General features: G+C 39.2%; 1 protein-coding gene across 5 annotated transcripts in view; it reads left to right on the top strand.

The window, feature by feature from the left end:
- The window catches only part of WDFY3 (WD repeat and FYVE domain containing 3), a 278,171-nt gene that overhangs the window by 165,615 nt on the left and 95,980 nt on the right, over positions 1-16,576 (top strand). For all 5 annotated transcript variants that reach the window (XM_059173438.1, XM_059173447.1, XM_059173443.1 and 2 more), the window contains 5 exons: positions 8,257-8,438; positions 10,259-10,490; positions 12,596-12,756; positions 14,400-14,511; positions 16,248-16,438. In XM_059173438.1, coding sequence (XP_059029421.1) covers positions 8,257-8,438; positions 10,259-10,490; positions 12,596-12,756; positions 14,400-14,511; positions 16,248-16,438 — 878 coding nt within the window. The remainder of the gene's footprint in view (positions 1-8,256; positions 8,439-10,258; positions 10,491-12,595; positions 12,757-14,399; positions 14,512-16,247; positions 16,439-16,576) is intronic.

Below are 16,576 nucleotides of genomic sequence, written 5' to 3' on the forward strand. Positions count from 1 at the left end.
AACTCATCAATGGATGTGGATTTTGTATTATCATTTTAAAATATAATCTTGGCATTTCACTATATGCTATTACTTTAAGATTCCAAAAATAAATATTAATATTTTATTTGTAATTCTTTCTTCATATAATTTAAACTTCTTAAAAAATTATTTTTATAGCATATGATGTATTATTTGCCCCAGGGTTATAGGTCTGTGAATTGTCAGCTTACACATTTCACAGCACTCACCATAGCACGTACCCTCCCCAGTGTCTATAACCCAACCACTTTATCCCTACCCCGTACCCCACAGCAACCCTCAGTTTGTTTTGTGAGATTAAGAGTCTCTTATGGTTTGTCTCCCTCCTGATCCCATCTTGTCTCATTTTTTCCTTCCCTACCCCACATAATTAAGCTTTTAACTTTTAGTGTATTTACATGTATGTGCTTATCCTGAAAAATTATGGGTCTGCTTTAAGTTATAGATTAGCTCTTTTTAAAATTTATTGGGGGATGGGTGGGTGGAGGAATGAATTTTTTTTTTTTTTTACTGGTTTAATTGTTCTTTTTAATTTTTTATTTTTTATAAACATATATTTTTATCCCCAGGGGTGCAGGTCTGTGAATCACCAGGTTTACACACTTCACAGCACTCACCAAAGCACATACCCTCCCCAATGTCCATAATCCCACCCCCTTCTCCCAAACCCCCTCCCCCCAGCAACCCTCAGTTTGTTTTGTGAGATCAAGAGTCACTTATGGTTTGTCTCCCTCCCAATCCCATCTTTTTTCATTTATTCTTCTCCTACCCACTTAAGCCCCCATGTTGCATCACCACTTACTCATATCAGGGAGATCATATGATAGTTGTCTTTCTCCCCTTGACTTATTTCGCTGAGCATGATACACTCTAGTTCCATCCATGTTGTCACAAATGGCAAGATTTCATTTCTTTTGATGGCTGCATAGTATTCCATTGTGTATATATACCACATCTTCTTGATCCATTCATCTGTTGATGGACATCTAGGTTCTTTCCATAGTTTGGCTATTGTGGATATTGCTGCTATAAACATTTGGGTGCACGTGCCCATTTGGATCACGACGTTTGTATCTTTAGGGTAGATACCCAATAGTGCAATTGCTGGGTCATAGGGCAGTTCTATTTTCAACATTTTGAGGAACCTCCATGCTGTTTTCCAGAGTGGCTGCACCAGCTTGCATTCCCACCAACAGTGTAGGAGGGTTCCCCTTTCTCCGCATCCTCGCCAGCATCTGTCATTTCCTGAGTTGTTGATTTTAGCCATTCTGACTGGTGTGAGGTGATATCTCATTGTGGTTTTGATTTGTATTTCCCTGATGCCGAGTGATATGGAGCATTTTCTCATGTATCTATTGGCCATCTGGATGTCTTCTTTGCAGAAATGTCTGTTCATGTCCTCTGCCCATTTCTTGATTGGATTATTTGTTCTTTGGGTGTTGAGTTTGCTAAGTTCTTTATGGATTCTGGACACTAGTCCTTTATCTGATATGTCGTTTGCAAATATCTTCTCCCATTCTGTCAGTTGTCTTTTGATTTTGTTAACTGTTTCCTTTGCTGTGCAAAAGCTTTTGATCTTGACGAAATCCCAATAGTTCATTTTTGCCCTTGCTTCCCTTGCCTTTGGCGTTGTTCCTAGGAAGATGTTGCTGCGGCTGAGGTAGAAGAGGTTGCTGCCTGTGTTCTCCTCAAGGATTTTGATGGATTCCTTTCTCACATTGAGGTCCTTCATCCATTTTGAGTCTATTTTTGTGTGTGGTGTAAGGAAATGGTCCAATTTCATTTTTCTGCATGTGGCTGTCCAGTTTTCCCAGCACCATTTATTGAAGAGGCTGTCTTTTTTCCATTGGACATTCTTTCCTGCTTTGTCGAAGGTTAGTTGACTGTAGAGTTGAGGGTCTATTTCTGGGCTCTCTATTCTGTTCCATTGATCTATGTGTCTGTTTTTGTGCCAGTACCATGCTGTCTTGATGATGACAGCTTTGTAATAGAGCTTGAAGTCCGGAATTGTGATGCCACCAATGTTGGCTTTCTTTTTCAATATCCCTTTGGCTATTCGAGGTCTTTCTGGTTCCATATAAATTTTAGAATTATTTGTTCCATTTCTTTGAAAAAGATGGATGGTACTTTGATAGGAATTGCATTAAATGTGTAGATTGCTTTATGTAGCATAGACATTTTCACAATATTTATTCTTCCAATCCAGGAGCATGGAACATTTTTCCATTTCTTTGTGTCTTCCTCAATTTCTTTCATGAGTACTTTATAGTTTTCTGAGTATAGATTCTGTGCCTCTTTGGTTAGGTTTAGTCCTAGGTATCTTACGGTTTTGGGTGCAATTGTAAATGGGATTGACTCCTTAATTTCTCTTTCTTCTGTCTTGCTGTTGGTGTAGAGAAATGCAACTGATTTCTGTGCATTGATTTTATATCCTGACACTTTACTGAATTCCTGTATAAGTTCTAGCAGTTTTGGAGTGGAGTCTTTTGGGTTTTCCACATATAGTATCATATCATCTGCGAAGAGTGATAATTTGACTTCTTCTTTGCCGATTTGGATGCCTTTAATTTCCTTTTGTTGTCTGATTGCTGAGGCTAGGACCTCTAGTACTATGTTGAATAGCAGTGGTGATAATGGACATCCTTGCCGTGTTCCTGACCTTAGCGGAAAAGCTTTCAGTTTTTCTCCATTGAGAATGATATTTGCGGTGGGTTATTCATAGATGGCTTTGATGATATTGAGGTATGTGCCCTCTATCCCTACACTTTGAAGAGTTTTGATCAGGAAGGGATGCTGTACTTTGTCAAATGCTTTTTCAGCATCTATTGAGAGTATCATATGGTTCTTGTTCTTTCTTTTATTGATGTGTTGTATCACATTGACTGATTTGCGGATGTTGAACCAACCTTGCAGCCCTGGAATAAATCCCACTTGGTCGTGGTGCATAATCCTTTTAATGTACTGTTGAATCCTATTGGCTAGTATTTTGTTGAGTATTTTTGCATCTGTGTTCATCAAGGATATTGGTCTATAGCTCTCTTTTTTGGTGGGATCCTTGTCTGGTTTTGGGATCAAGGTGATGCTGGCCTCATAAAATGAGTTTGGAAGCTTTCCTTCCATTTCTATTTTTTGGAACAGTTTCAGGAGAATAGGAATTAGTTCTTCTTTAAATGTTTGGTAGAATTCCCCCGGGAAGCCGTCTGGCCCTGGGCTTTTGTTTGTTTGGAGATTTTTAATGACTGTTTCAATCTCCTTACTGGTTATGGGTCTGTTCAGGCTTTCTATTTCTTCCTGGTTCAGTTGTGGTAGTTTATATGTTTCTAGGAATGCATCCATTTCTTCCAGATTGTCAAACTTATTGCCGTAGAGTTGCTCATAGTATGTTCTTATAATAGTTTGTATTTCTTTGGTGTTAGTTGTGATCTCTCCTCTTTCATTCATGATTTTATTTATTTGGGTCCTTTCTCTTTTCTTTTTGATAAGTCGGGCCAGGGGTTTTATCAATTTTATTAATTCTTTCAAAGAACCAGCTCCTAGTTTCGTTGATTTGTTCTATTGTTTTTTTGGTTTCTATTTCATTGATTTCTGCTCTGATCTTTATGATTTCTCTTCTCCTGCTGGGCTTAGGGTTTCTTTCTTGTTCTTTCTCCAGCTCCTTTAGGTGTAGGGTTAGGTTGTGTACCTGAGACCTTTCTTGTTTCTTGAGAAAGGCTTGTACCGCTATATATTTTCCTCTCAGGACTGCCTTTGTTGTGTCCCACAGATTTTGAACTGTTGTATTTTCATTATCATTTGTTTCCATGATTTTTTTCAATTCTTCTTTAATTTCCCGGTTGACCCATTCATTCTTTAGAAGGATGCTATTTAGTCTCCATGTATTTGTGTTCTTTTCAAACTTCCTTTTGTGGTTGAGTTCTAGCTTTAGAGCATTGTGGTCTGAAAATATGCAGGGAATGATCCCAATCTTTTGATACCAGTTGAGTCCTGATTTAGGACCGAGGATGTGATCTATTCTGGAGAATGTTCCATGTGCACTAGAGAAGAATGTGTATTCTGTTGTTTTGGGATGAAATGTTCTGAATATATCTGTGATGTCCATCTGGTCCAGTGTGTCCTTTAAGGCCTTTATTTCCTTGTTGATCTTTTGCTTGGATGATCTGTCCATTTCAGTGAGAGGAGTGTTAAAGTCCCCTACTATTATTGTATTATTGTTGATGTGTTTCTTTGATTTTGTTATTAATTGGTTTATAGAGTTGGCTGCTCCCACGTTGGGGGCATAGATATTTAAAATTGTTAAATCTTCTTGTTGGACAGACCCTTTGAGTATGATATAGTGTCCCTCCTCATGTCTTATTATAGTCTTTAGCTTAAAATCTAATTGATCTGATCTAAGGATTGCCACTCCTGCTTTCTTCTGATGTCCATTAGCATGGTAAATTCTTTTCCACCCCCTCACTTTAAATCTGGAGGTGTCTTCAGGCGTAAAATGAGTTTCTTGGAGGCAACATATAGATGGCTTTTGTTTTTTTATCCATTCTGATACCCTGTGTCTTTTGACAGGGGCATTTAGCCCATTAACATTCAGGGTAACTATTGAGCGATATGAATTTAGTGCCATTGTATTGTCTGTAAGGTGACTGTTACTGTATATGGTCTCTGTTCCTTTCTGATCTACCACTTGTAGGCTCTCTCTTTTCTTAGAGGACCCCTTTCAATATTTCCTGTAGAGCTGGTTTGGTGTTTACAAATTCTTTCAGTTTTTGTTTGTCCTGGAAGCTTTTAATCTCTCCTTATATTTTCAATGATAGCCTAGCTGGATATAGTATTCTTGGCTGCATGTTTTTCTCTTTTAGTACTCTGAAAATATCATGCCAGCTCTTTCTGGCCTGCCAGGTCTCTGTGGATAAGTCAGCTGCCAATCTAATATTTTTACCATTGTATGTTACAGACTTCTTTTCCCGGGCTGCTTTCAGGATTTTCTCTTTGTCACTGAGACTTGTAAATTTTACTATTAGATGACGGGGTGTGGGCCTATTCTTATTGATTCTGAGGGGTGTTCTCTGAACCTCCTGAATTTTGATGCTCGTTCCCTTTGCCATATTGGGGGAATTCTCCTCAATAATTCTCTTCCAGTATACCTTCTGCTCCCCTCTCTCTTTCTTCTTCTTCTGGAATCCCAATTATTCTAATGTTGTTTCGTCTTATAGTGTCACTTATCTCTTGAATTCTCCCCTCGTGGTCCAGTAGCTGTTTGTCCCTCTTTTGCTCAGCTTCTTTATTCTCTGTCATTTGGTCTTCTATATCACTAATTCTTTCTTCTGCCTCATTTATCCTAGCAGTGACAGCCTCCATTTTTTATTGCACCTCATTAATAGCTTTTTTGATTTCACCTTGGTTAGATTTTAGTTCTTTTATTTCTCCAGAAAGGGCTTTTATATCTCTCGAGAGGGTTTCTCTAATATCTTCCATGCCTTTTTCGAGCCTGGCTAGAACCTTGAGAATTGTCATTCTGAACTCTGGATCTGACATATTACCAATGTCTGTATTGATTAGGTCCCTAGCCTTCGGTACTGCCTCTTGTTCTTTTTTTTGTGTTGAATTTTTCCATCTTGTCATTTTGTCCAGATAAGAGTATATGAAGGAGCAAGGAAAATACTAAAAGGGTGGCAACAACCCCAGGAAAATATGCTTTAACCAAATTAGAAGAGATCCCAATTCGTGAGGGGGGAGAAAGGGGATAAAAAGAGGTTCAAAAAGGAAGAAAGAAAGAAAAAAGAAAAAAAAAAGAAAAGAATTAAAAAAAAGAAAACAAATAAGAAAAATATAAAAAATAAAAAAATATATATATTAGATAAACTAGTTAAAAAAATGTTAAAAAAGAAAAAGGTAAAAGTTAAAAAAAAATTTTACCAGAAGGCGAGAAAAAAAAACAAAAAATGAAAAAGAAAAAAATTAAATTAACTGCAAGACTAAAAAAAAATCACAGGGAAAAAGCCATGAGTTCCGTGCTTTGCTTTCTCCTCCTCTGGAATTCTGCTGCTCTCCTTGGTATTGAAACTGCACTCCTTGGTAGGTGAACTTGGTCTCGGCTGGATTTCTTGTTGATCTTCTGGGGGAGGGGCTGTTGTAGTGATTCTCAAGTGTTTTTGCCCCAGGCGGAATTGCACCGCCCTTAACAGGGGCTGGGGTGAGTTATCCACTGGGTTTGCTTTCAGGAGCTTTTGTTCCCTGAGCGCTTTCCGTTGAGTTCCGGAGGACGGGAATACAAATGGTGGCCTCCTGGTCTCCGGCCGGGAGGAGCCAAGAGCCCAGGGCCCCACTCCTCAGTGCGCCCTCAGAGAACAGCGCCAGTTACTCCCGTCTGCCTGACCTCCGGCCGCGCTCTGAGCTCACCGAGCCTGCGACCGGTTCAAGGTAACACCGAGCTGTGAGCTTACGGTGGGCTCTGTCTCTGTGGCCGGCTTTCCCGTTCCAATACCCGCAAGCTCTGCGACACTCAGACACCCCCGATCCTTCTGTGACCCTGCGGGACCTGAGGCCACGCTGACCCCAGGTGTGCTTCGCCCCGGTTTAGCCTCTGGAGCGATGTCCCTCAGCGGAACAGACTTTTGATTAAAAGTCCTGATTTTGTGCGCCGTTGCTCCGCCGCTTGCCGGGAGCCGGCCCCTCCCCCCGGGGTCTATCTTCCCTTCGCTTTGGAGCCGGCCCCTCCCCCCGGGGTCTATCTTCCTGTCGCTTTGGATTCACTTCTCCGCCGGTCCTACCTTTCAGAAAGTGGTTGTTTTTCTGTTTCTAGAATTGCTGTTCTTCTCTTCGATCTGCGGATGGATTTTCCGGTGTTTGCAATCTTTAGATAAGCTATCTAGCTGATCTCCGGCTAGCTGAAGTAGTCTCAGCCTGCTACTTCTCCGCCATCTTGACTCCTCCCTGGTTTCGGAGGAATGAATTTTTAACAGCTGGTTATATACACTGTTGTTCCGTCCCTTCTTGAGTGTTATAAATGTTAATTTTTAATTAGCTTAACATTAAGATTGAGTTAATATTGATCCATTATTTCCTAGCATGATCTGGCAACATACTGGGTAGCAGAGAGAAGCCAGATGAGAGTCAGGAAGTGATTGCAGAATGTTAGGAAATAATGCGAGTTGTCCGGTGAAGCAGGAAACTTGACTCAGAAAAATACCTTTCCGTGTAGCCACTGTGGAAAACAGTATAAAGTTTCCTCAAAAAACTTAAAAATAAAATTACCATGTGATCCAGTAATTCCGCTACTGAGTTATTAATGAAAAGAACACAGAAATGTTAATTCAGAAAGATACGTGGACCCTTGTGTTTATTGCAGCATTATTTACAATAGCCAAGAAATGGAAGCAACCCATGTTTTCATCAGTAGATGAATAGGTAAAGAAGTGGTGTATATGTATATACAATGGACTGTTTCCAGTAGAAAAGAATGAAATCTTGTCATTTGCAACAACATGGTTAGAACTAGAGGGTATCATGCTAAGTGAAATGAGTCATCCAGAGAAAGACAAATACCATATGATTCTGTACATATGTGGAACTTATGAAACAAAACAAAAGAAACAAAGGGGGAAAAGAGAGAGAGACAAACCGAGAAGCAGACCCTTACCTGTAGAGAACAAACTGATGGTCACCAGAGAGGAGGTTGGTGGGGGCATGGCTGACATTGGTGAAGGGGACTAAGAGTACCCTTATCACAATGAGCACTGAGGCATGTACAGAACTGTTGAACCTCACTCTAGTGTACGCCTGGAACTAATATAACAAACCTTTCCACTCCATAAATCACCCCCTTACTACCGGGGTCATCAGGCAAGGGTCAGGGCAGTCAGCCGCAAACTGAGAACAGAGAGTTGCTTCTTTGTGTCATTGTGTAGGCATACAGCAAGAATAAAATTTTAAATTTTTAACCAATGCTATAATCAAATTCATGGCAAATGAGAGTTTCAAAAGACCTTTCATAACAGATCATGACAGATAATAATCAAATAGTCTCTTTTTCTTGTCTTTTGTAACTTTATTTTGTAGTTCATCAACTATTGTAACTTTATTCGATTATAACTATATATTGACCAGAAGAAAGCGACATACATTCCAGGTTTCCCTTCTTTATACAGATAAAGTTATTGAATGAAAAGGGCATTTTCATTTATATCATCATTATTGTTAGAATAAAAATGTTGAGTTTTTTCTTTCCACTCTTTATTTTAGTTGATGATTTTAGTGAAGAATCTTCTTTTTATGAGATTCTCCCGTGCTGTGCCCGCTTTCGATGTGGAGAACTTATAGTTGAGGGGCAGTGGCATCATCTGGTTTTGGTGATGAGCAAAGGCATGCTGAAAAATAGTACCGCAGCTCTCTACATTGATGGACAGCTTGTTAACACCGTGAAGGTAAGCATACTCGTGCTTGTCAGTCTTAACCTGCTTTACAAGAGAGTTGAGGGAGGGGTATGTGTGTTTGCAGGGGTAGATTACAGATTGACCTTTATTACCTATTTGAACAATATGTTTAAGAGTCATGTGGCTGGCTAGTTCATATCACTTAATTAGCGAAGAAGAGAAAGAAGGGGTTACAGAGTACTAAAAAAGGTACTGAGTATGTCAGTGCCTGAGCCAGGTTGCCAAGTGATTTTTCCCAACAGAAAACCAGTTGAAGGATCCCTAAGTAATCACTTCTCGGCCTTTTGGCTAAGATCAAGTGAAGGATCCCTAAGTAACCTATGAGCACAGTGTTTTCATGCATTCCAGTAGACTCTGCATCCCTTTGGAGCTGGAATCGTTTTTATTCATCCAAATTTGTTTTCAGATCACCAAGATTAGTCCCTGATGATAATAATAGGTGTTCCATTATCTTTGCTGAATGAATGAGTGTATAAATATTATTCTACATATAGATATATGGTATTCAGAAGAGAGGCAAGAGAGTTGAAATAACCAGTAAAGAATCAGAAGGTTTTTTTTTTTGTATCAGGATGACTGCCGCTGGTTACTTCCGACAGAACTCAGCTAGGTAGCTGTTAAAATGTTTTAGCTCTCTAAAAGACAGTATCCATTTTTATAGTGATTATCTCTTAAAAGAAGCAACAAAAGCAAAGTTTATCCTCTTGTGTGAATTAAAGTTTAAAGAACAGTAAAGTCGGCAGCTTCCTTGAATGCATTTCTTTCATTAATGATATTTTATTGTGACATCGTGTTTCAGTAAGATAAACCCTAAAATGTACTCTGAGGGAACAGTCATTGTTTGTTTTGTACACTTGATTGCATTTGAAATGGACTGTGGATTCTCTAGTAGGTTGTTCTTTTGTTATTTCTAGTATTATTTAAAATAAAAATGTCCTCAGCTTCTAGTCTAGAATTGAGAGGTAGATTTATTACAGGTACATTTACATGGTTGTCATCACCGTGCCTGTGAGGAGTTAGAGGTCCCCTGAAACCACCTTCAGGCCACGTGCTGGTCTGCACGCTCACACCATTGGTGTGTGAGTTACTCACCAGCAACTGTTCTGTGATGTGTGGACTGGTAGATGTAATCTGAGGCCAGGACAGTGGTACGACACACCATCCTTCATACCACCAAGTGATAGAAGCAACCTCTACCACAAGAAATTTCGTTATCTCTTATACTCTAATCATATGTTTATGTGAATGAATTGAATAGTAGTTTTGCACCTTGTCAGTAAACACTAATGTAATTTCAAATCTGAGAATGTAATTGACATTGAGATCATGGGTGTATAAATTACATAATAGACTGTTAAATTTTATAACTTTTACAGCACTTGGCCCATTATAAAACACTTCTCATGAATATAATTTTGTTTGACAGACTCATATTGAAGGTTTCGTAGCTAATTTCAAGACTACTTGAATTCCATAGTTTAGAACACTCTGTTTTATATCAACTCTCAAATTTCATGGAAGCATCATTAATTTGATAGGCAAAACAACCAGACAGTAACAGTATCCCTCTGTCTGATTGTTCTCTTTCTTGCATTATCAGAGGGTTGGATAATAACAAATTTCCATCTTCTACATCATGTTCCAGAATCTTGGCCTGCCCTCATGTATCTCTCAGCCCAGCTGCGTTTGTACATTTGTAAAGTTGCATGACATTAGCATGCTGAAACTATACACAAAAGGTGATTAATTTCCTGGTGAAAGTGGGGTATTTGGGGTTCTATCTCATACATTTGCCATCATTTCTTCTGCAGCTGCATTATGTTCATAGTACTCCTGGTGGCTCAGGTTCCGCTAACCCACCTGTGGTCAGCACAGTCTATGCGTACATTGGCACTCCACCTGCCCAGCGTCAAATTGCTTCCTTGGTTTGGCGCCTGGGACCCACGCATTTTCTGGAAGAAGTTTTACCTCCTTCAAATGTTACTACCATTTATGAACTAGGACCAAATTATGTTGGAAGCTTTCAGGCCGTATGTATGCCGTGTGAGTAACTTAATGTATAAAACTTAGCTTCTGCCATGTAGATCCATGAATAAGTGCATGTACATGTATAATATGGGTTTGTAGACAGGGTTTGGGTGGGGTTGTACATTATGTCCATCGTAGAAAAAGAGCCTTTTCCTTCACTCTTTTTCAGTGTGATACTGTTGACCACTCACTCCTACTCCAGATAACTCTCCTTCACTGATTATGCTGTACTTTCCTGAGTTTTGTCTTCATGCCCAGTCACTAATTTTCTAGTTTCTCTGATTGGCTCCAAGATATGTATGCTCTCTAGGAGTCTAACCACAGCCTTCTTCTCTTCCTGTAATTTCTCTTATTATATAAGCGTCTTAAAGCATATCTACTCTGGGGGGGGGTGCCTGGGTGGTTCAGTCATTAGGCCTCTGCCTTCGGCACAGGTCATGATCTCAGGGTCCTGGGATCAAGTCCTGCATCAGGCTCCCTGATCAGCGGGGAGCCTGCTTCTTCCTCTTCCTCTGCCTGCTGTTTCTCCTACTTGTGCTTTCTCTCTCTCTCTCTCTCTCTATCAAATTAAAAAAAAATTTTTTTTTTTTTTTAATGTTTAAAAGAAGAGATATATTCTGGTGAGAGGAAAGAAAGATGTGTCCAGACAACACACACATACATTTTTCAGTTTAAATGAGTTAACATCAGTTTTCCTGATTTTCTTCATCCCTTTACTCCAAGAGTCTACTTCTTGTTATCCTTTCTCCCAGAAGAGATTTAGAGTCAATGGAGCTGATGTAGTAGTACTCTTTCCAAGTGATGTTCTCCATCCTTCTGTTGTCATTCTCCTAAAGTTCTCAGAAGAGTTAGGACAAGTATATTGTAAATGATGATAATCCTGTGGCTAAGTAATTTGTCTTTCACTTGTGTTCTTTTTTTTTTTTTCAATATTTTATTTATTTATTTGAGAGAAAGCATATACAAGCAGTGGGAAAGGGAGAGGGAGAAGCAGACTCACCAATGAGCAGGGAGCCCAGTGTGGGGCTCGATCCCAGGACTCTGAAATCATTTCCTGAGCTGAAGGCAGATGCTTAGGCAACTGTGCCACTCAGGAGCCCCTCTTTCACTCATGTTCTTGATTTAGACAGCATCTAATAATAGCTGCAAGCACTCAGTATGTGCAGTAAGTTAATACACATGAAGGGCAGAGCTGTTCTGAGCCTGTCACATGTATTTGTTCATCTCCTCAAAACATTGGTACTTATGTACTGTTTTTATCATCCCCATTTTACAGATGAGGAAACTGAGGCACAGAGATATATAGGTCACTTATCTTTTAAGTGTTAAAGCAGAGTTTCAAATGTAAGCCATCTAGCTCCAAAACTTGTATTTAACTACTCTGCTGTGTTGTTTAGAAGAATATAGAGAAGCACAAATGGGGGCTCTTACTGGGGAGGAGACCTACTGTTAGGAAACATACAAGCATTCCACTCCTGTTCATGCTCTTTCTCCTTTGATGCTAAGGGGGAGAAGTGTGTGATTTCTTTGATAACAGTTAAAACTCATTTCCTTTACATTATGCTATTTGTAAAGCATATTTTAATAATAAAACTTGGATGATACGAAGAATTTGAGAGGCAACGTGGGGGGTTTGCGGGGTAGAGAAGGAAATAATGAAACAAGATGGGATCAGGAGGGAGACAAACCATAAGAGACACTCATTCTCATAAAACAAGCTGAGGGTTGTTGGTGGCAAGGGGGTAGGGAGAGGGCGGTGGGGTTATGGACATTGGGGAGGATATGGACTGTGGTGAGTGCTATGAAGTGTGTAAGCCTGGCTATTCACAGACCTGTACCCCTGGGGCGAATGATACATCATATGTTAATAAAAAAATAAAAAATTTAAAAAAGAATAAAACTTGGAATGTAAAGGTCTATGACTTGGTGGTCTTCTGTATTTTCTGAAAAGAAATAAATGAAGAGCTGAAAATTTAAATAAATAAAACCGTTTTTAAGTTTAGCTGTCATGGTCCACTTTAAAAGATTTTTTAGTTTACCCATTTAAAAATGATAGAATAACTGGGTTAGGATAGGAAGAAATACTGATGATTTTGAAAAGGATCATTCTTTGTTTGAAGGTAAAGATACAAAGTCTGAAGGCGTAGTCCCATCTCCTGTGTCATTAGTGCCAGAAGAAAAGGTGTCCTTTGGCCTCTATGCACTCTCTGTGTCTTCCCTAACGGTGGCAAGAATCCGGAAAGTGTACAATAAGTTGGACAGCAAAGCCATTGCTAAGCAGGTAAGCATAATGATTTCCCGGGAAGCTGTGGCGGGTTCTCCCCAGGAACAGTGTTTCAGAGGGTCGTTACAGGTACCACCGGAGTAGGAATAATCATTGAAAACAGTACCTTTTCTGTATTGCCTGTATTTGTTTTATTTGGCTTTGGACTTAAGCCAAAACACAATTAGATATTTAGCTTAATTTGGAAAAGTGAGAATTTCCTTCTCTGTGCATACTTTATATTCATTTTTTGTTTTTGTTTTTGTTTTTTAATTGACTATTAAGAAACTGAACTGCAGAAAATGAAAGAAAACAATTGCTCTTCTTAAGACTATAACTTAACTTTTTCCTGGACCACTTACTGTGTGCCACGTACCATCTTGTTTAGGACTCAGAAGTGAATATAGAGAAAATTCCTGCCTTTATGGCACTTATGTTGCCATGGAAGAGACAATGTTAATATCTAAAGAAATACCTCATCATAGGTCATGTTCAAAGTTGAAGAGTGCTCTGCAGAAAAATAAAGCAAGGAAGTAGAAAGTGATCAGCTTACAGTGTTAAATAGGATGGTCACTATGAAGGTGAAATTGGAGAATAATTTAAAGAGGTGAGGCAGCAAGCCAGGAGAATATGCGGAATGGGATATGGCCCAGAACAGTGGGGTTTTGTCCCAGTGGTATAAGTGCTATGGCCCTGAGGAAGGTCCACGCCTGCTGCAGAGGAGAGGAACTCAAATAGGTGATGGGGCCTAGACTGTTAAGGATTTATAGGCACTGGTAAAGGCATTAGCTTTAACTAAGTGAGCTGGGAAGCATGATAGGGTCCCAGACCTAATGAATGAAATGTTAGCCAGGATGACTGTGAGGAAAAACTACTAGGAGAGTTTGATGTGATAGAAGTCAGTGATTCATTGTGGTGAATGTTTCTGGTCAAAAAAGACTGGGGCTCAGGTCCGACAAACAGTGAGTCTAGTGAGGTGGGAGTTACCAGTGAGCTTGGCAAGCTGTTTTGGCTAATTAGGGAAGGCAAAGCCTAAGGGAGGAAATCCAAGGACTGGAAGGAAGGGATTTGGGGACAGTAAGGATTGACATCTCTCATGCAGTCATATGTCTGTAAATACACGTACCATCTTTAAAGGAACACGAACTGTAGGTAAATTTACAGGTAATAATAGAATTAGATTCTTAGGATTGTGTTTGCTTTAAAAGCACATTATGCATTCATGTGTGTGTGCACATGCAAAAGTAACATTTATGTAGGCATGTTTTATCTGTAAACACTTGAATAATTTATGTGACATTTACTTGGGTATGAAGTAAAGCTAATATTATATTCACTGATCAGAAATACTATGAGACAGCTAGTGGTAAGAACTTTAAATCCATGACAGAATTTCATTCAGAAAGACCTCTGAAATTGTTTCCAAAGACCACCCCCCCCACCATCTTTATCTCAGTAGATTGTACTTAACTTACTTTCTGTGACTTTCTGACCGTTGGAAGAGCTTGCGCATTTTTAAAAAATGAATGCCCACATTTTTAATATTCTGATACAGAGAGAAACAAATAATATGTTACTAATCATGTTTAATTTCTTTTCTAATCAAAATGTTCAGATTATTCTTCTATAGTTACATTTTATTTCCCTTTCCTATTCTTCAGTTAGGCATTTCCTCCCATGAGAATGCCACTCCTGTGAAATTGATACACAATTCAGCCGGGCATCTAAATGGACCTGCGCGGACAGTTGGAGCTACTCTGATTGGATACTTGGGTGAGTCAGATCGTCTTACTATTTCAAACTTCTTTATTTGCCTTCAAATCTGCATTCACTTTCCCCACAGGAAGGCAGGTGTTTAAATTCATATTTCATACTGTTCTTGCAATATTTAGAGATGAATGTAACAATCTCAAACTCCAGTCAGCTTTAAAAATCATAACCTTTTTAAACATCCCATGAACCTTTCCCCCTTTTCTCAGCACTGATGAGTGCAGACTACATACTTCCATGTAATTTCAAGGTAAATTTCACACTACATTTAGGGGTAGATGTAAAGAGTTAGAAGTGTTGTTGGTTATTACATGGCTTGGTACAGCCGTGGTGGTACCCAGGAGTGCATCTTGTTATTTGGAAATGAGAGCTTTGGCATATAAATAGTGAATCCAAATATAGTAAAAGTTAAAGCTGGTATACGTTCTGCAGAGCCTTTTACCTGATGTCTGCTTCTGCTTAAAAAGAGTTGGTTTTTTTTTTGTTAGATAGAATCCTGAGACATAATCCGGTCACATCATCCAAAATTTAGAACCAGCTATTATATAAATGTACAAATTGGTACATAGTATTGGTTCTTTTTTAGGTTAACAAAATGTTAGAGTTCTTTTGGTCAGAATCCTACATGTTTGTCAGTAAGATAATGGCAGTTTTTCTGGTCTCAGTGGTGTGCATGTATCTTAACTTTAGTTTTCTTCTTTAACCACATTGCATTGATTAAACAGTTTTCTTCATGCTAATGCACATGGTTGTTTATCTTTATTCAATTCAGCAAGTGTTGATTGAGCTCTGCTCTATGTCCTTTGCAAAAAGATAGCAGCATATGGTATAGTAAAAAGAGCAGTGGGTAAAGAGTTGAAAGAGTTAGGTTCTAGCTCCTATTCTGTTACTGTGTGGCATTTTGCCAGACATTTGAGCTCCTTGGACTTCAACTCTCTTATCTGTAAACAACAGTGCTGGCCCTAATTACCTTAGAAGGTAGTTTTCAAAATTAAGTGCCATAATATAGTGCCAAATATTATGAATACTGCCAAGCACATAAAATATAAAATGCGTATTAATTTTATTTTTCGAAAACTCAGTCTCAGTTAGTAGGCAGATGACTTTCAAACAGTACCTTTTTTAAAAAGCAAGGTTAGGAACATAGATGTGAGGTTTTTTAGTGGACCCTAAGTTAGTTCTGATCCTTTCTTTCCACATGGTGATACTTTTCTGGGATCACTGGTGTACTGTTACATAGGCTATAGAACTAGGGAAATTGAGTAATAGCCAGTGATGTGCCTTGCTTGGCTTATCTTGGGAATACTGGGTCCTTGCCAGGATGGCATCCACACCCTGCCCCCCAGTTCAGAGTTGGAGTGCTGTTGCCCTCCTCAGGGTTATTCCCAACAGTACCTAGTCAGGCATTCTCACTCACCTCAGAAATGCATTCTTTCTCAGGGCGTCTGCACTTTTCCTTCATGTTGCCCAAAGGTACACAGTCAAAACCTTTGAGCTTACTCTCAAACCCCAGCCCTTCTCTACTCCTTCTTTACCCCCACCTCATCTCTTGAGTGTAGCTATTAGCATTTATTGCCTTCCACATCCTACCTTGAACCTTTTAGTTTTTAATATTTGTTTTAGGATTAAGGTGGTGTTTTTTTTTAAAGTAGAATTTAAAATTAAATACTTCTTAAGGTGATTTATTCAGTTCTTATTAACATGGGGAATTTAATTATTTTTCACTGTCTTTTAATCAGGAGTAAGAACATTTGTTCCTAAGCCTGTTGCCACTACTTTGCAGTACATTGGTGGAGCGGCGGCCATCCTAGGCCTGGTGGCCATGGCTTCTGATGTGGAAGGGCTGTACGCAGCAGTCAAGGCCCTGGTTTGTGTGGTCAAGAGTAACCCACTAGCCAGCAAAGAAATGGAAAGAATCAAGGGCTACCAGGTTTGTAACCGTAAAGCTTCACCTTTGCTTTTCTTTGTGTTCAAAAGAAAAAAAATAAGAATCTTCTAATTTTAATTATTACTCATATTTTTTCACTCTGGAAGGATTACTTCATCCAAGTAAACTTTAAAGGTCACA

The sequence above is a fragment of the Mustela lutreola genome, chromosome 1, assembly GCF_030435805.1.
Source record: "Mustela lutreola isolate mMusLut2 chromosome 1, mMusLut2.pri, whole genome shotgun sequence".
In the NCBI taxonomy this organism is placed as follows: Eukaryota; Metazoa; Chordata; class Mammalia; order Carnivora; family Mustelidae; genus Mustela; species Mustela lutreola.